Here is a 20168-nt window from a genome sequence, read left to right as displayed (position 1 = left end):
GGGACAGTTATTTTCTTTTATAAGTAACAATAACTACCTGCTTAACAAGTTGAGCAGGAATGAAGTGAAAAGATAGTATTGAACAAATGGGTAGGTCACCACTCAGCTCATATCCTGTACACTGGATAAAATATGCCCTTTTCTGGGACCTGGTTCACACACTGTGCCTCTTAATATCCCTCCCACCACCCCATATCCTTTTATTATAGAATAAAATACAGTATGTCTTTCACACAATCACTCTCATGGGACTAGAGTAATTAATGACTCCAATCACAGGATAGGTGGAGGTTGGGTATTACAATAGAACTAGTGGTCTGGGCACCCTGGTGCAGAGAAAGATAAGACTTCCCAGCCCTGGTAGACAGGATCAACATTTCTCAAAGGGGACTGCTTTCCTCCATAAAGGAAGGGACCCAGATCACTAGGGTGGATGGGTCCCATCTGAAACCTCTAGTGTTTATTTAATCTGTGAAGCCCAGGAGGACAAGAAGGAGACATAATGACAGCATCTCACTACATGAGCACAAACATTCTGCATCCCCACAGGCAGGCTTCCACTGAGGCTAAGGAACAAAAACACAACGTGTAAAGGACAAGCCTGTTTTCCAAAAGCAAAGACAGTTCTTCACACGTGACTATAAAGAGGTCTTTGCTCTTCAGCAAACTTTCCAAAAAGGTTAGTCAGTGGCTGTGTTTGAGAAGCACTGACAAAAGGCTAAAAGTGAGCTGCTTTGCCAGTATTTGATGATAGTGATAAATGGTATGCAACATGCCAATGAGATCAGAGACAAGGAAGTTTCTTCATGCTTGTTTCTCAATAGAAGCACAGAAATATTGAACAGTGTAAATACTTGTGTAATTTTATGTCATAAGATATAAAGGTAAATACAACACATTCTTCTATAATTGTGTAACCAATATAACTGGTTTTCAATGCAGCCAGCTTTTTTTCTAAAAGATCCTTACCACACACTGTCAGCAAGCTGATGTAGACCCCTTATCTATATAAAAACCCTTGCTTGGCACATGTACTGAGAAAGATTCAGGTGCTCCTCATCTTACTTGTGCTGGTTAGAGTCATAACCTTTTAGTGATTGCTAGAAAATAACAGCCTGTTTTGGGAGTTGTATTTTGATGAGTTATCATGGATCTGTCTTATTTTGAAGCTACAGTATGCATGGTAAGCTATCTACAAATCATCAATGGGATGGAAGGTCTATATATTTATAAAATCAAAGCTTAAGAGATCCTTAAAAGTCAGTCTCAAAAAGCATGCATTGTTTATCAAAGTGTACTCCATGTTAGGTGTCTGTGGCAAGAGTGAGAACCCAAACCACTCTCAGTTCTGCCTGAGAACTGACTCCCACTGCTGTTGTGCCCCCCTTGAAATAGAAATAAGAGGAGATGGCCTAGAATAGTGAGTGTTGAACTTGGTCAGACTTTCACAGTTCATGTTAGTGGAGGCGGGATCTTGTTATGAACATACTTCTAAATTTTTTTACTTCTTTAGCACTCCTAAACAAAATAAATAATTCAAATTATATATATTTTTATCTCAAGCCGAGGCGTGAGCTGCCAAAGACGTAGACAAAGACACAGTCAAAGACATAGAGAAAGTTCATATTAAAAGGGTTTTTAAATCAGTATGTCCTTGAAAAGGTTTTTCAGCTAAAAATAAGATCAAAGAACTCTTCTGTTAATAATTAATCATTGTTTATTTTTTAAACCACAGATATATCCAGTTGCCTTCAAATTCACAGAGTAAAGGTACATCATGCATATATATATATAAAAAACTTTTCAACTTGTACTCGTAACACACATTAAAAGCCTGTCTTTCTACAGGGTTTCTATGGGCCTGATTTTCATTCTAACAGTTTTGAGGGAATAGTCAGAGGCTTTAAATGGCAGCCAGACTATGCCATTTTCGATCTCATAAGGAACATTGTACCGGGGGTCATAGTGGCCTCCCAGGTAGTAAATGCCATTGAGGTTGGCTGCCTGGCAGCTGTTGTACCACCATCCGCCCCCATACATCTCTGCACAGTTCTCCTCCCAATGGTCCTGGTCCAGGTCAAAGGTGCTGAACTTCATCTGGGCATGGGACGTGTATTCAGTGCCCTCTTCCAGCCAGCCAGCAATCAGTGCATCCCCAGCGGTGCCCTCGTAGGAAGACACAGTAAGGGCATACCCTTCTGCTTCAGACCCTACCTGTACGATATACTCTGCATACACAGCATTTCCATCCCAGTCCTCTAACTCTACCCGAAGGAGAGTATCATTTTGAGTCAGCAAGTGCATGTTTTCATTGCCCAGCCAAAACTCTCCTCGCCCTCTGCCATCCACGCTGCCGAAACCTCTCTTGTAGTCTTGCCAGGTCCGGTTAAAATTCACTGATCCATCCATTCTCTGTTGGATCAATAGCCATCCTCCCAAAGTGGTCTCTTGGTCGCAATAAACAGACAAGACCTTATTCGATCCCGCTGGCTTGATTTTGAAAATGCCACTTTTGGCACCAGAAGTGTGTTTCTGGCGGATATCATCACAGTCTAAAAAAAAAAGTTGATCTGGTTTGACAGAAGTTATCAGCAAAATTTAATAAAAGGTTCAGAGGAATCCAAATACCAATAGTTCAGAGGAAAATTGTTAAACATGTTGTGGAGTACACTAGGTATAGTGACAGGCAACATTAAAAAGAATTCAGAAAAGAAAACTTTACATACTTCTTAAATTGTGAATTGTCTACGTAATACCCGAGTATTAATGAAATAGTTTCCCTTTTGTTTCGAGGTGGCAACAAACAGACACAGTGCTTACATTTTATCATCACACTGTTGTACTATAGTATCTAAAACAAGTCAGTTTGGTTATGGATGGAGTTCAGCTCCACTACCTCAATAACTACCTTTCCCAGTGTTGGCTGTCCTTCGCTTCACTGCTGGCGATCTGAAGCTGCGTGCCTGAAAGTCTGGGGTGTCCTCTGCACTCTGATCATGTTCCACCCCACCTAGCTGCTCAGTTATTCCACGGGTCTTTACTGATTTGGTCTCAAAAGTAGAGCCTCCCTTGTTGAAACTGCTGGTCACTACAGACTTGGAGTGACTTGCACTGCCAGATGGGAATCCAGATGGGAAAAGTCCTGCAAAGTCATCTTCCTCCACCTCTCCTAAGTCTGCAAATTTGTCTTTTGCCCCATAAGTCCCTGAATGACTGGTACTGCTTGTGCCAGTAATGTGCTTACTAGCAGTGGATGGAGAATCAGGGGCAAAAAATGACTCTAGCTCAGGGCGTAACATCTCTAGCTTGTGCATGCCATCTGCACCACTAAAATGGTAGGTGCTCCCTTCCCCTCCAGCATTTTCTGCTCCATGTATATAGGAGCAGTCTGAGCCATCAGAAGAAATTGTTTTCTCAACTACTTCTTCCCTAGGGCCATCAGGGCCACTGACAATTTTTTTGGTGGTAGTTTTGGTGCATCTACGAACAGTGGAGGAGGTTTTGTCTTCCAGACTAAGGGTTTCTCTCCCATGAGGAGGAGTAACTAGTTTACTGGTATATAGAGGTCCATCCCCCCTTGATTCTGACTTGTGATACGGGCTGTCTCCTCGGGAAGGGTTTCTCTCTGTTTCTGGTCTTTCTAATACCACTTGCATCTGTTTGATGTCATTAATTATGTTCAGAGCTTGCATTTCTGGCAGAGGCTTATGCTTAAAATGATCAGGAACATTGGAGTCCTTAAGTGGCCTCATTTTCAGTGTGCTCAGGGTGGTTGGTTGAAGCTCTGGGTTCAAGTTGATGGAGCTGGCTTGGGCAAGCTGCTTCTGGATGTTGTCGTAGCTTTCTTTGTCCACCTGGTAGTCAAAACTTCTAGCACAGGTTCCTTTACAAGCTCGTATCTTAATATCAATGTCCACCTACATAACCAGAGAGAAATAATTTGGTTAGGGAGCTTTCCTGACTTCCTCAAGTAAGGATATCCTTTACTGAACAGGAAAAAGATGGGAGCTGCCCTTGTACCTCCCACCTACAGCTGAACTTTTCAAAGTTCAGTTTTGAAATCATCATAGGTTTATTTCCATTGTAAATACAACACATGCAATAGCACAGTGCACATGAGTTCCATGGAGTTCCACTGTAGCACGTTCCCAATCTCTGCTCCCTTTATTCTCGAGGTATAGGGGTGTCTTCCTGGGTTTGAAAGGAATGCTGCAGAGCTGGGAATGCTTTCTCTGTGGACTGGGGCAGAAATGGGTTCACCAAGGAGAGGGGAAGACACTGGATTGTCCCAAAGCCTGTCATGGCCCTGCTGTGAGGCCTGCCATCATGGGGTTACCATTGCTTTCTCAAATGCTGGATTTCTGATCCAGGCATCAAAAATAGGACATTTCCTTGCATTATCCCCAGAAGAACTGGCTGCAGTTATAACGCGGGTTCTAATGCCAGCTCTGGCTCTGAGCAGCAGTGGCAGCATGGGGATGAACAGAGCACATCCACCTCCTAACTGCTCAGCAGCTCCTTACAGGAGGAGAAATGCCTCATACAGAACCAGTTATCAGCAGATAACTGAGAGCAGAAGGAGCAGATGGGACCAGGAGTCCTATGGAGCTCACGCTGGTTCCCACAGAGCGGAAATAGAATACCAAGATGCACAGAAAGCAACTCATTTGGGGATTTGTCTCAGCCAGTCAGATCCTGTGAGAGTTGCACCATGTTTTCTTCCAGGGAGAGCACTGCTCACCATGAACAGTATAAGGAATAAATCCTCTTTCTGTAGCTAAGCCCTGGAAAGAATGGAAGCTGTGTAGCAGATACCTACCTCTAAGCGTTTCATCTCCACCACTTGCTCCTGGATGCTGCTCTGCAGAGCTTTAATTCTGTTTACCTGAGTGACAACTCTCTGTTTTAATGTCACAATTCTCCGTCTCAGCTCTCCTGACACGAGACCATAAGTCTCATCAACCTCTGAAACAGAAATGCCTCAGTCAGCTATGCATGTGATTTTCTTTCCTAATTGTGTATCGTATTTTAGGATATGTAATTAAACACATAATTTAGAACATATTTCTCATAGTACTGAGCAGATAAAAATTGTGTTAGTTTTTACTAACTAGCAGTTAAGAGTCTATTATGAGTCTATTATTATGTTTATTCTGGTTCTTGACAATTATGTCCAGTGCAGCACATATTTTCACTGCATATTGCTTATTCACAAAAAAGAATAATTCGGCAATGGGTAATAAAACTGTGTGCGAGATACTCACGATTAGCACTGTCCAGGTTTGGTTTTAGTACATTTACAGTTTCCACAATTATCTGATTGGATTTTTTATAGTTGTTTTGATTATCTGCAAGCAGCCTTTTGATTTTGTCTATTCTGCGACTGTAATCCTGGTCCATTTCATCAATCAGTCCTTGCATTCTGCAGCCTGATGGACATTTGGTACCCTAAAATTGGAAGAGGGAAATAATTGTGTTAAAATCCTCACAAGTAAACATTTTGTGTAATGATAAAAAAAACCCTGATCAGTAAAGCTTATCCTCAAAAACCTACCATAAACATGGGGTGAGGAACAAGTAAACTTGCAGTTTTCTCTCTCCTCTGTTCCTCATGGGTGAGATTAAATACACATATATATTTATTTCATAAATATATATATACAAACACACACATATTTTCTAAAGGGCTGCTGTAAGAAGTCTGTTGTCTGGTTTGAGCAAGGATATTAGAGGCCAACTTTTTTAAGTGAAGTTTTTGTCCGAAAATCTGAATGTTCTTACAGAATTAATCTCTTTGCCAAGATGTCATCAAATAAATGTAGCATAGAAACGGACTGAGATGCAAAAGGCAAGAAAGAGAGAAATTAATAGTTTATATATGAAGACATCTAGCCACAGAATCACAGAATCACAGAATCACAGAATCACAGAATCACAGAATCACAGAATATGCTGAGTTGGAAGGTTGACCCACAAGGATCATCGAGTCCAACTCGTGGCCCTGCACAGGACCATCCCCAAGAGTCACACCATGTGCCTGAGAGTATCAACCAAACACTTCTTGAACTCTGTCAGGCTTGGTGCTGTGACCACTTCCCTGAGGAACCTGTTCCAGTACTGAACCACACTCTGGGTGAAAAACCTTTTTTCTAATATCCAACCTAAACTGCCTTGACAGGCCATTCCCTCAGGTCCTGTCACTGGTCACCACAGAGAAGAGATCAGTGCCTGCCCCTCCTCTTCCCCTCATGAGGAACTTGTAGACTGCAAGGTCTCCCCTCAGACTTCTCCAGTCAATCACTATGAAACTTTTACCGAGCATCTTGTAATCTGACTTCCTAAAAAGTAACTAGTGAAGAGTATGTGATTTCTAGCTATTTCTTTTCTTTGTCTCACATCTTTCTTTCCGGTGCCCTTCTCTTACCAACTCCAGAAATGGCAATATCAGAATTCTGAAAAGAAATGCTTCTTCTGTTTTTCTAGGATTTCTAGGATTTCTAGCCTTCTTTAATTTAATCTTTCTTTTCCAGACTTACTTTCTCTTCTCATTCTGCACCACTGCAAGCTTCTCCCTCTTTCTTTCTCCTTGTTTTCTTCTTTCTTTCTTTCTTTCTTTCTTTCCCACAGGAGATCTCTCCAGGCTGCCCCAAACTGAAGTGTTACCTATCCTTCCTCAGACGTAATACCCAAGGCTGTGTGGCACCTATTGCAGTGATCTGGCTGAGGTCTGTGAGTGCCCTATGGACAGGCCCCATTTTCACCCCAGAGCTAAGAGCTCACCCAGTCATCATCAGCACAGATGGGCCAGTTCTTCTCATACTGGCAGGTGGACTGGGACATGTGCTCCACAATCCTGGGACCACGCACTCCTGCACCCAACTCTTCAAAGGTACTCTCTCCAGCTTGTGCCTGCCAGGAGGAAAAAGGGGAAAAGCAAAACTGAGATTAACTAAACAGCTGTCAAGAGAACAGAAACATAATGCTGATGGCCTCCAACATTTAGTGGCACAGCTGATATGTGGCAATCACAGCCATCTGGTAAGCACCACACCAAACAGTGCAAGGATTTTATTCTCAACATTTATTGTAAGTTATGATTTTGTTTGTTTTCTCAGAGTAAAGCTTATATCTCCTAAAATTAATGCAGCTATGTAGAGAGCTAGTGATGCTCAGGATATATTATGCTAATATCATTCCACATAAATATTTTTTTCTGTGTGTAAATATAAAATTAACTTGAAATTAGAGTGAAACTGGGTAAGTTAAAGCAAATATTTAAAAAATCCTATGTTCTATTTCTATTTGCTGCAATACTTTAAAATTCTTATTGTCGCTTTACCACCTTCAGTCTATACAAAACTGACTTAAAGATATATATGAAGAGGTTTCCCATTAGTGTTCCTGATTTTAATCACAGTTACTAACTGTGATTAAAATCAGCTTATAATACTGTTTTGCCTCGCAAAAGAGCAAGAAACTAATAATTAAAATAATAATGTCAGTCATGAATGGATTTCACTCTGCTTATGGAAAGAAGAGAAATAAATATACTGAGGTTTTCTTCAAGTCTGAGAAGAAAAAGTTATATATACAAACTAATTCTAAGCCAAAACATGATAAGGATTCCTAAAGTTTTATCAGTAAAAGACTGTAAAATTATTCTTGTTCATTAAAAAAGCCCTGTTTTAGGGCTTGAAATGTAATTAGGTCTGACTGGATTCCTCTGCATGCCTTTTTTATTTTTCAAACATCATAATTAAAGATTTACAATATTAAATATTAATTATTATGATGATTATTAATGATTAATTCTGAGGCTGAGAAGGAAATCCTAATTCTAACCTCTAGGGTCAGAACCACTCTGGGGAACTGGAATGTCTTTATTAAAATCAGCACATTCACACTAGTTTTATTAATTAATTACTTGATCCAACCCAAGTGCCTCCTAAAGGTAACACATAAAATCACAAATGCCCTTTGGGCACTGACAGCTCCAACATGGCTGCTTCTGTTTTGTCCCAACTGCTTCCTATAATTTCTATCGTTTGTTAAAACATGCACTTCCTTCAAAAAATAAATAGTTACAAAGAGAAATGTAAAGAATCTAACATAAGATTATAGACTGAATCCTCAATGAGAAAAAAGCAAGGCTATGTTAGCATGGTTGAAAAACAATTTTGTCTCTTTCCTTATCTAAAATTTGATTCTTATTTAGCTCCAGTTTCAGCTGACATTGCTGCCACAAGAATCCTTGTTTTTAAATATGTATTTCATAATAAAGGTACTGTGTATCATTTGTAGGTGGAAAATCCTGCTGAAATACTGTCCAAAGGACATGAAAATTCTTGAACGGTTGGAGTCACTAGCATCCAATAAGTTATGTCTAAGACTTAGAGCATCACCCATGAATCTATGAATTCATGTTCATGTATATGTTTTGCTCCTCTTGAAGCCAGGCAGACTCAGCAAAAACAAATTAAGCAAAACCATAGAGAGCTGGATAGTTAAGAACTACTAATGAAAGTACATCAGTGAGGTGGTTACAGTAAGCTTGTGCATATATGTGTGCATTGAATTTTACAAGCTAAATGACAGCCAAAATTTATCTAAATTTATTAATGAACATTAAATAAATGTTTACTATTCAAAACAGAAAGATATAAAAAGAGTCAAGTAAGTAAACTCATACCCAAGGTATGCTGAGGCCCAGCAAAACACAGAGGATCCTCAAAGGTATCATCTTCAGGAGAAGAGCAAGAACTCTGACTGAAAGGATGCTCTTCACCAGTCTTTTAGTGCAATTTAAACCTGAATGTGAAGCTGGGATTAATCATTATGCTCCCCTCTGTTTGTAGAAAAAACACACCAACTACCCCCCTCCCCCTTCAGTGATTACTTAAGACCTCTTGCACAAGTTTCTGATGTTATTTGCTCCAGATAAGTTTGTACAACACCAACATGCTGGCAACACCATGAGTTCCAGGAAAAAAATCTGTCTACAGTTGTTTCTCGTCACTGGATGTTCAACTAAGATGTATGCAGGACCTAGTGGGATCCAGCAATGCTCATTTTCTGGAAGACACACACTCTGTGTGATGGGCATTTAGCTGCATAATCAAAGAGGTGACATCTGAAAAAGGAAGTAATGGGTTTGCCCTTTCTGTGTGACTATGTTCCACTGCTGTGAAATCCACTGGATGTTCCAGAGCAAGTATTAGTTTAAGAAAGGTTAATACAGTTTATCTGTGACCATGTGGTCATCAACCTAAATTAATTTCTGAGGTGCAGAGACCACCTTACATCAGTTTATGGTCTTGGTGGTATTTGTGGAATACATGATGGGTTTAACATTGTGCTGTTTCTTACACCAATAGTGTATTATAATTTTTATCAAGTAGGATTTGTTTAAAATATATATTTATGAAGAGCACAGTAGAGTGGTAGTTGAAAATGTCTCAGAACAAATCTTAAGCATAATTAAATCTTCCTAAGGAGTCATGGCTCCCTAATAGGTTATATAATGAGTATAGTCTGTGTGGTAACTTTTGATAATGTCTTGCTTCTGTGATCTCTATAACAAGCCTTACTGGGAAGGGTCATACATGGCTGTCAGACACTTGAGAGATGCTGCCCATCTCAAAAGTTGCACTGCAGTGAGCAGGAATGAGCAAAAAAACCTTTGCTAGAGTAAATGTGGATGTATTCAGTTGAAAAAACAAAACTCTCTTGGCTTTTTAAAACTGCATGACACAAAACTCTCCATCATCAACAGGGTACAACATCTTATCACATTCTGCTTTACAGGAACACATTTAAGCTTAACTCTGACATTGTGAAACATACTAAATTCAAAATAGCTGATTTTAGCTTTGGATCCCTTCCATCAGCCTCACAGGTTTTGTCTTTTCCTCCTTTCCTCTGCTTTTCCTCTTGTTTTCTGCCTTCAGGAGGCTTGAAGCCTCTCCACGTGAAACTCACTGCAGTTGAAGTGGATCCTTTGTTTCCTCCCATTTCTGGCCTTGCACTTCATGTTGTTCTTGTCTAGGAAAAACCTCTTAAACCTGACTTACACCAATATCACTGAAAACAAGCCATATCCTGAGGAGAAGAGCTCAGTAAGATGGTACTACATTGATCAACACCTACACCACCAGGATGTAGTTTTGCACGACAAAGGGTTTCTCTTATATTTAAGGCTTAATCTTATCTGTGTGTATTCAGAAACAAGATGGTTTGTTTACTTCAATTTCCAGCAACAAGCTTTGTAGAGTCTTCTGTTGAATCTCATGCAACAAAAACTCTTCTGAATTCAGCAACAAGAAAGCCAAACTAACTTCAACAAAAAATGTCCAAATGGGTCCCATATTACCTTTGCTCAGTTTGAAGGTCATCCAGCCATGGCCGTATTGTTGGTTGATAAATGCACATAAGGTAGCTCCTGAACTCAAAGCAGATAATCAACATACTAACACACCAAAATTCTCAGCTGCTAACTTCATCAGGGGCAAGATTGATGATGCTTCCCCATCAAGTCCTATACAGTTTAGTTCTCTCTGTTGCAGCAGTTATGTGAAAGAACTATAAAAAACTCAGAGGACAATTAAATGCTCAAAGGGGGGAAGGAATGCAATAGGAGGAAGTCTTACAGGATTAGGATTAATTATTTTACAGAACAGAGTAAAATGGGCCTCATCAAAAATACACTGAGGTCCGTCGCAAATCTCCCACTCAAACTCAGAAAAGCTTTATTTTAGCCTCTATGGTAGATACAAAAGTCTGGTTAAAGTTCACAACCTTGGAATCTTCCTGCTTAGGAACACAAGAATTGCAGGTGCAACCTCCATGGGTTCTCCTTGTGCATACATTCATGGACTGTGCTTTATTGCAGGATCACGTATGATGTTTCTTCCACTGAACCCCTTTCTCTTCACACAGAGCATGGATGGTGCTCCACAGGCAAGCAGCTCCCCAGAGCTGTAGTGTCTTTTCATTGACTGAGGATGCTCTGCAGATTGCTTAAATCTTCAAAAATTTTCCTGTAGTGCTTTACAAACATTGATTCCCTGGCCATGACTTTCCCTTTTTCACAGTTGCAGAAACCAAGTGAGGAGGTTAAGTCAAAAAGTAGTTACTAATTTTTGGGATCCATTTCAATAGTCTGAGTCTTCAAAGCACACCATACATGCGGATCCCATTGATGGCAGCTGCATCTCTGTGCTTGCACTGTGGCTCAGGGGGAATGATCAGCAGATAGCTCTGAGGCACCTGAGTATCTTGCCTCTGGTCCCACAGGAACAGGGTGATCAGGGCAGAAATAGCACCTAATTCTGCAGGATATCAGCTGTAAGTAAGAGACCACTGTATCCCACCCGGTCTTGCCCACTCTATGCTTTACAACCTATGCAACAACTAAAGCATCCCTCATAATTCAGATGTGATGTGACATGTGACTTTGGTTCTAACTTTTCCCAATTTGATTTTGGACCTTGATTTTGTGATCATCAATAATACATGAACATTATTTTTGTAATTTAATAGACCTTAAAAATCAAGAGTTGTAAAAGCACGTAAAGAACAAGAATTTCTGGCCTTTTCAACCACGCCGACAATTTGCTAGGTGGTGACCTGGGCATCAGCCACTGGTGTAATAGGGGACATGGCAAGTAGCATGTTCCAGGCCTCTTTTGACCCTGATGGAGGGCACAGCTCTCTGGTGACACTCAGACACATTAAACTTAATGCTGGTCCAAGGAAAACTCGGCCATCAAGGCTAGAGGGACAGGAAAAAGCTGATAACTTATCATAAACATTAGGTAAGCTAAGAGGGGTTTCCTGCTTGCTGTGAAGGGAGCTGCTGGGAAGGCTGGGGTGAAGGAGGAGCTTCTCAAGCCTTCCAGTTGAGGGCTGAATCTGTGCCTGACCTTCAGCCTGTACCTTTTGTTGCAATCATCCAGTCACTTCTCCCAGTGTTTGTTTGAAAGGCTAGAGGCCAAGAGCTAGTAAACTTTGGATTTAACTTTAATTTATGATCAAAGGACAGAAGTGCAGTTCACCACTTCATCTGCCCTGCTCTTGGCTGAATGCCACAGTAATAGTCAGGGAGTCTGGGATCTAGCTCAGCTTTGTGTGCCCTATGTGAGTCCCACCTTGTTTGCCCAGCGCTGCCTTTGTCTCCTGCCTTACCACCAGTCCCCATCACCAATTTCCAAGTGGTGCCTTCTGCTCCTCTTGTCTGCTCATTCATGTCCCTCCTCTGGATGCTTTGTCTTAGCCTCCATTCTCCTTCAGATTCAGCTCTCATCTTCACTTTCTCTTCATATGCTCCTTAGGCTACCTAACTCTTTTGAAGTTGTTACTAGTCAGTCCCAGCACCTGGTCCCACACTTTCCCCATGCAATATCCCAGGACTGAGGAATCCAGAAAGTCCTCCAGTCCATGCACTTTATTTGACTCTTCCTCTATCCCTTCCTTATCCACTTTTTTTTTTTCCTTTGGAGTGATATTCCTCTGTTTTGTGCTACAGAGGTCTTTGGAAGAGTCACTGCTAGCACAAGGTGTGCAAAAAAGGCCACCAAGTCCTATAATAAATTTTTATAAACTGAGAGGGACAGACTTTTCTAAATACAGGCAACTTTTACTATAGGCTATGGTCTGAGGGTCATGTACAATAAAGAGTAATTTAGAGAAAAGAAAGACAAGATCTCAGTATACAAAATAGGGGCATTAAGTTCAATTGCAATGTATTTGCTTGCAAAAAATAATACAGAGACTATCATTCTCTTTTTAAGAGTTAGAGGAAATAAGAGATCTTTTCAGGCCTGTTTCTGATAGACAGAGGGTTGGACACAGAAGAAGGGAACTTCCAAAGGCATGACTCTTGCCAGATTTTTTTCAGGGCCCAGAGAATATAACTGTGGGCTGGGATCCTGCCTGACTCACTGATGAACTCTGGCATAGGACTTGTTTGAAAGATCAGGCTTTTTGGATTCACTAACTCTGACTCTCCTGACCATTGGAGTAAATGCTCCTCTCCAGAGGTTAAAATGATTTGTGAAAACTTAAGACACCAATCAACAAAACAACTGGAAGAATAAGCTAATCTTATTTATGGTGAGCAGTCCATAAAATGCCAGCTCACACCAATGGAATGTGTGCAGTTACAGCAGATTATCATGAAATAAATCATTGTAGCCAAAAGCTAAACCAGGAGAGGCAAATCACAGTTCAGGCCCAGCAGTGTGGATACAGAGGGGAAAGGAATATTTTTAAAATACATGTTGCAAATATATAAGTAATATCAACCTTAAAGTCACGTCATAGGTGGCATAAATTGAAAACAGGAAGTGGAAGGGACTCAGCCAATGCCTCTCAAGTGTGTGTTTGCAGAATCAGGGTCAGACTGGGTTTGCCAACCCTTCCCTTGCATCCTTCTGTCCAGCCTCTCTACACATACTGCTTCAGCCAGGAGGAGCCATGGGAAAGGCCTCACAGCATAAAACGTTCAGGAAAACTGCTTTGCTTGGTGAGGAATTGGGTGTAAAGGCTGGTGGTGAGCTGTGCAGCATGGCTGGTTGCATGGGTGCAACAGAGTTGCGCAAATACACCAGTTCAGTGGTGTGGAGGGGTCATCCCTCATTTCAAACAGTTGTTAGCCCCATCTGACCCTACACTAATGATGTAGGGTGACCCTACACAAGTAGGCTTCTTACCTACTTGTGAGAAACAAACATTCCTCTTAGATTTTGGTCCAAGAGTAAAACTTCAATTAATTCAAAACCTCAGTAAAAATGAGAGGGAGCCAGCACTTTATCATGCTGTGGAGACTCAGATCCAGAGAAGAGGCTCAGCAGCAGTCTCACTAGAGACCTAGGCACCAAAATTGGAAGACTGTTGAGGTAGCATAAACTGACTTTAACATCTGTTTTGTTTAGTGTAATGTCTCCCTGTCTTTAAAATAAAGCACTTGAATGTGCTATTGAGAAATACTAGAGCAATTTCTGTTCTTTCACAAGTAGCTAAAAATAAAGACTGGGATATACTTCCTGTTCCACTTCTTAATATATCAGCTTGAGACAGTTTCTACCTCTGAGTGTATTTTTTGTTGACAAATTTGTCTACAAGCCTAAAGTGATTTGCTAATGCACTACTCAAATGTACTCATCAGATTTTGAGCAAGTACATTCAGACAGCATCGCAAATTCTTTGCAGGTCTTGATCTGTGCTGTGAATTTGCTTATGTGGATCACATGGGAAATTATTACCAGACCCAGAAAAAGAAAATGCAAGTAAAATACAATGAATTTATGCTGTAAAATTTAACATTTTTTAGTTGGATAATGACAGTAGATACACTGGATCAATTTTAAATATTTATGAAAAAAGGGGGGTATTCAGGAACAATGTCTGTACAGTGCGCTACTGTGTGTCGTAGAGCAAATGAAACCTATGCTGAGTAAAATTTAAGTGACTTGTTAGTATGTATGCTCTGGAGTAGAACACTGTTCTTGGTCATTGATAGTATACTTCCTAACACATCCTGATTGAACACTACTTTGTGGTAAATTCGGTTAAGTAGTCTTCAGCAGTAAAATAGGCCACTTTCAAGTTGCTATGTACTCTGATCTATGTCACAAAACAATTTTATTAGAAAACTTGAAAACTTTGGGAAACAAGCTACATTTTATGGAGAAATAACTTCAACTCATGTCTCTAAACAGAGCAAAAACCACTGGTGTGCAATTCAGAAATGACTGAATCAAATAGGTTTGATCGGAGTGACATTCCAACCATCAAAAGTTTTCTTAGTTTTGTTTGGCCAACTGCAGAGCACAGATAACAAGTTCAGACTTTTTTTGTAATAATTAAAAATTTATTGAGAATGTGTACAGAAAAAAATAACCATCCACAGAGGTAAGCACCACTCAGGGAAGAGGTTTGGGCATCTTACAGTCAATGGTTTTTTATAGTCAAAACTGTAATGTTTGGTAAGTTCAGTGTCTAGGAGAGAAAAGATTTGCTTTCCCTGTTCAGATTGGCCTTTGTGAAATTGTCCTTTATGTGTCTCCAACCTACAACAGAAAAAAAGAGTATTTTAATGTTCTTCTAAAGAAAGACATACATAAGGCTATGATGACATGTTGATAGTGTTCATACATTGTTATACTAGTTCAAAATTAAAAATGTAACATTTAAAACGCATAAGGGCAAGGGATTATTTCTGATCATGAGACTATTCATTTATTTATCTGTTAAAAGAAACAGTAATGTAAAAAGTATACTAAAATTGAAGTACAAGTATTTCTGTGACAAAATGGTAAACAAAGCCAACTTCCGTAAGTGGGCTTAACACTTCAGCTGTCCATGCTCAGTGTTTGAAATGATCACTATGTTCTGTTATTATTTTAATTATCTCCTCAGCCCTGTGGTCGAACCTGTTTGGTGCCTAGGTTGTGCTGCTGTCCATCTACTGACAGTCTGTTGAATGGGATGATTTTCATTGCAGATTTCTTCATGGAGTACCACCGGTCACGCCAGGTTGCCCAGATAATGCCATTGTCAAATCCAGATGGACCAGCATCTTGTGCTGTGTACACACCACCTAAAAAATATCAGTTGGAGTAAAACAGTTAGTTGCTTTCTAAAATAGTTAATGTGCCCATACGTGTTTCTGGTACTAACACTTCCATGGCACCCCTGGGCATGCTAACAGGCCCTGTTCACTGCCTTTGTCCTCCTAGTTTGCTTCTCTCAGAATTGATTCTACCACTTTGGGATGGAGAGTTCCTACTGCTGGTGTTAACAGTTATTGCCAGCTTTGGATTTTTCTTTGCCACTAAAATGCAGTGTCCTGGATTATAAGTATTTAGAAGACACTTCACCTGTATAATATTTGCCATTGAGGTGGCCAGCATGACATCTATTCATCCACCATCCAGATCCATCTTGCTCAGCACAGTTGCCATCATATTTATCATTGTCATTATCATAGGTACTGAACTGCATGCCGTTATGATAGGTAAAGGATTTATCACTTGGGTCATCTCCAAAATCATAACCATCAAAGGCATCCCCGGCTTCACCACCAAGAAAGTAGGCATAAGTCAGTCGATATTTATCTTCTTCACTTCCCACTTTGAATACAGCATAGTCAGCAGTGCTGTAAACAAAGGAGAATGGTGACTATGAGCATGCTGCATTCTGAGTCATGCACAAATGGAAAATGCATAGGTGTTAGAACTGCAGAAAAGGCATTTATTACATCCTAGCTTTTTTAAAGGAATTGGTTTTATGTGATTGTGGGTCTCAGTTCAACGACATACATCCAACCAACTTTTGTGCTCCAGTACCAGACATGTTTTCTGACTATTAGTCTTCACTGATATATGAAATATCTACATTATAAAAACACAGACACACATATATCTACATCTCCCAGGTTTGTAATGCTGAGGCTTACTTAGCTCACGAGAAGTATCTTGGTGGAAGGAGTGGATGTCTCCAGAAATAGCAAGGACAATAAGTCCTCCAGAAGAAAGGAATACATAGAATAGAAGATAAAAGAATAGAACAGAACAGTTCATTTGTAAGGGACTTATAACTGTCATGTAGCCCATAAGACACAGAAGACTCAAAGAAACTTGAAGAGAAGAAACATATTCCTTCTGCCTAATAAATGAGTGCTGACAGCATGTGGCCTTCAGACATGCACGTGTGCCTGGCAACAAGTCCCACAGTGAGTGCTGTCACAGCTCTAAGTTCAGGAGCCAAAGCAGTGTCCTACGCATGTTAGCAGGTCTAAGGGCTCGTAATTTCTTCAAAGCTGTACAAACTGATGCAACAGTGGGAGCAGTAGGTTTTAAGCTGTCATTTTCAAAAGCATCATGAGCAAATACCTTTTTTTGCCACTCCAGTCCTCCAGTTCTATTCGTAAAGTGTAAGGCAGAGTAGACTGTGTAGTTATTAAATGTATCTTCTCATTGCCCAGCCAGAACTCAGTGGTGTCATCTGGAGACAGGTGTCCAAATCCTTCCTTGTACTGAACCCAATTTTTAGTGAAGTCCTCACTCCCATCCAGTCTCTGGGGGGAAAAAAACACCAAAACCAGAAATAAAAACCTCAGTCAAAAATATATGTATCTTATGTAGGTAAATAAATCTGTGCCGATGCAGTAAGCTTGCTGATAGTAATAATACATGAGACATACCCTTTGTAATACTGTCCAGCCATTGCCATATGAGTCAATCTCACAGTAGACTAGGAATGACTGCTTGGCTTTCTGAGGCTTGATAAAGTAAAGACCACTTTTCCTGGCACCTTTATTTGCAATGTCTTGGCAATCTGAAGTAAAGACATTCAAAGGATCATGATTAATCTAGCTACAATTCTGTCCTCACATATATTTTATATTCTAACTTAGCGCAAGAAATACAATTAATCTAAATGCCATTGTTGCAAAGTTAGCTATTTAGTCCACATACTTTAATGTCACTGCCATAAAAAATCTTACTGAGCATCCCAGGACTTGTGTAAGATGAAGATGAATTTAGTCTCACATAGAGTTTAAGCAACTTAAATGTAAAACATAGTCATTGCATTAATTTTTATAGCAACAAAAAAGGACACTTTTGGAACTACTGGAATATTTTTTTTTTCCTGTGTTACTCAGTAGAAATGTGATAACCAGTTATCTTCTGTTTGTCCATCGAAAGTCTACTTACGTTTAGCATACATTTCGGGAAAATGGTATTTTGGCTAAAAAGGCCACGGAAGAACTGTGTCCCATCTGAATACCTTGTTTCCAGAGTGCCTACTTGCCACTGACATTTATCCAAGCACCAGCTTTATAACTTGACATTTTATATATCTTTGCAGAAATCTATGGTCCATAAGATTACAAATAACTCATTGCTGTGACGTCAGTCGGCGGCATTTGTAACTGAATTAGCTCTCCACCATATATGAAGCATTTTGCATACCTCTTCCACTTGTCTCCTGTATTTCAACCCTGTCTTGGCATGGCTCCTGACACTGTAACTCAAGCTGGGTAATCTTCTCTTTCAGCTGTGTGATCCTGTTGCTGTTCAATATATGTATATCTGTCAATTGTCTGGACAGAAAGACATAAAAATGGGCTGTTGACTCCTCTGTTTCTGAATATGTAATACACATTTCCCTGTACACATACCTCATATATCTAGCATGCTGCTACATGCACCCCTGTAAAAGGGGGTGCCTCTATTAGCACTGATATTTAAAGTTAAGGAAACTAGCCAAAATTGGAAAGCACATGCTTAACCTTACTCAAAACCACATGCAAAACTTGACTCTAATCACCAAAACTCTAACATGAATATAACTCTATGGAGAGTTTTACTTTGCTCTCCTAAAGTAAATGATAAACTATTCCTCTTTAATTATGGATGTATTTGTAAAACATGAGTTCTGTAAATAAACTGCTGTAAGTGTCAGAATGCCTAAACAATCTTTGACATAATGGTATAGAAGTGGAGATTTTTTACATTCAGGTCAAAAAACATATCCTTAAGATTTAAAAATATTAATGATGTTTTCAATTTTATTTTCAATGTCAATGTAGAACAGACTACTAATGAGTTTAAAGTTAATTATGATTTATAACAATGTAACTGAGCTGATTTTCATGGATATATGTAGAAAAATTGGTCAGAATGAATGATTGTATAAATATTCCACACACTCTGCATTACAGCACGAACTCATGACCTCCAAAGATCATGAAAAAAAAATGTAGGGGTAGCTGTTACAGCAAAAGAAACATAAATGGAAATATTGCCAGGCTTCATGGCATTCTTATCTTGCACTTCTTGCACAATGAACAGATCATGCAGATGAGCAGAGAATTCAGTATCAGATCCTCTTGATCCTCCTGTGCCTTGCTAGGCAGCTACTAATGACAGTGTGAGCAAAACTGTCCATGTCAGCGCAAAAAACGTTTCTGAGAGAGCCATGGTGGCACTTGATAAAAGAACAGAAATAAAACAATTTGTATTGTCAATAACATAAAAAGTGGAAGATACCTACTGTATAGTATTTTCATGAGACAATATAGTGTTTTCATATCTGATAATTTCTTCAATTATTTTCCTGGACTTTTGAGTAAGAGCATCAATCGAATCTGTAAAACAGACAAAGGTATAAAATAATTGCAATTATGCAATTTAAAAGGAAAACAACATAAATTATACTTTTCAATTGTGCACTTATTTCTATATTCTCACTTGGTAATGTCGGCTTCTCTGAAGGATAGAGGCCTTGGATGTGCTGAATCAGATGTTCTGCTGTCACTGTGGAGTTAGAAATTTGCTGCAAAATTCTCTCCATTTCCTGCAGTTCATTATCCACAGTGACATGGTATTTATTAAAGAAATCTGCAATGCCACAGGTTGTTGGGCAGAAGCTACCCTAAAGAAGAAAGAATAATAGTTGGCAATGTTTTGGGACCAAAGAAAGGAGAGGAGAATATTTGGGCAGAGGAACTTTCCTGCACTGCTGACACAAATGATAGTGGATAAAAAAGAACAGGAATTTGCCGCTCTGCTGTATTTGCATTTACAGAGGCAGTTTACTTTCATGCTATGTGCATACATAGCAAGAAAACAGTGCATGCTATTACTTTTGTAGCATCTTCTGGATATGTGCTTTCATCCACAGCGCAGCCTCCCATACATTTTTACCAAGCATACATTGCTATTAATAGATAACAGGTTTAAGCACAGCACACTTAATAAGTATTGAAAACAACGAGGTTCAAGTGATAATGGTAGTTAATAATCAGCATAGGAAAGCTTTAATTACACTTTTAAGACAAAAGAAAATTTTTCAGGTACTTACAAATCGATCATCCAAAATGCAGCAGTTGTCTATGGTAGCAACGTACTGAAGAGAAGAAAGAAGACCATTTTCAGTGGATTTTTTCTGACAGCGCTTTCTGTACTAACATGTTTTCTAACACTGTCTCTTCACTTACCGCCGTGCTGGTACAAAAGAGCAGGGAGAGGAGACACCCCAGGGGAGTCCAGCTGTGTAACCTCAGCCCCATCATGTCTGTCCCACCAGGTGCTGACGGCTGCTCTGTGCAGTTGTGCAGCCAGCAGCTGAAAATGTTCAACCCAGCACAGGGTGGCAGCAGT

At 39.8% G+C, this 20168-nt stretch overlaps 2 protein-coding genes across 2 annotated transcripts; both read right to left on the bottom strand.

Moving 5' to 3' along the window:
- Positions 1-1694: 1694 nt before the first annotated feature.
- Positions 1695-8842, bottom strand: FGA (fibrinogen alpha chain). The gene is made up of 6 exons (XM_051790618.1): positions 8690-8842; positions 6781-6909; positions 5265-5448; positions 4820-4965; positions 2909-3917; positions 1695-2552 (listed from the first exon to the last, which is right to left on the bottom strand). The coding sequence occupies exons 1-6, from the start codon at positions 8738-8740 to the stop codon at positions 1843-1845; spliced, it is 2229 nt and encodes a 742-aa protein (XP_051646578.1). The 5' UTR covers positions 8741-8842; the 3' UTR covers positions 1695-1842.
- A 6005-nt stretch (positions 8843-14847) lies between these two features.
- FGG (fibrinogen gamma chain) lies at positions 14848-20168 on the bottom strand. Its single transcript, XM_051790630.1, has 10 exons — positions 20006-20168; positions 19870-19914; positions 19257-19440; positions 19060-19153; positions 17976-18106; positions 17204-17337; positions 16893-17077; positions 15879-16156; positions 15432-15598; positions 14848-15068 (listed from the first exon to the last, which is right to left on the bottom strand). The coding sequence occupies exons 1-10, from the start codon at positions 20078-20080 to the stop codon at positions 15054-15056; spliced, it is 1308 nt and encodes a 435-aa protein (XP_051646590.1). The 5' UTR covers positions 20081-20168; the 3' UTR covers positions 14848-15053.

This window comes from Manacus candei, unplaced genomic scaffold (assembly GCF_025592945.1).
Source record: "Manacus candei isolate 608988 ecotype Guabito, Panama unplaced genomic scaffold, ASM2559294v1 h1tg000028l, whole genome shotgun sequence".
Taxonomy (NCBI): Eukaryota; Metazoa; Chordata; class Aves; order Passeriformes; family Pipridae; genus Manacus; species Manacus candei.
Note: the sequence above shows the minus strand (reverse complement) of the source record. Positions and strands in the feature narration are given on the sequence as shown.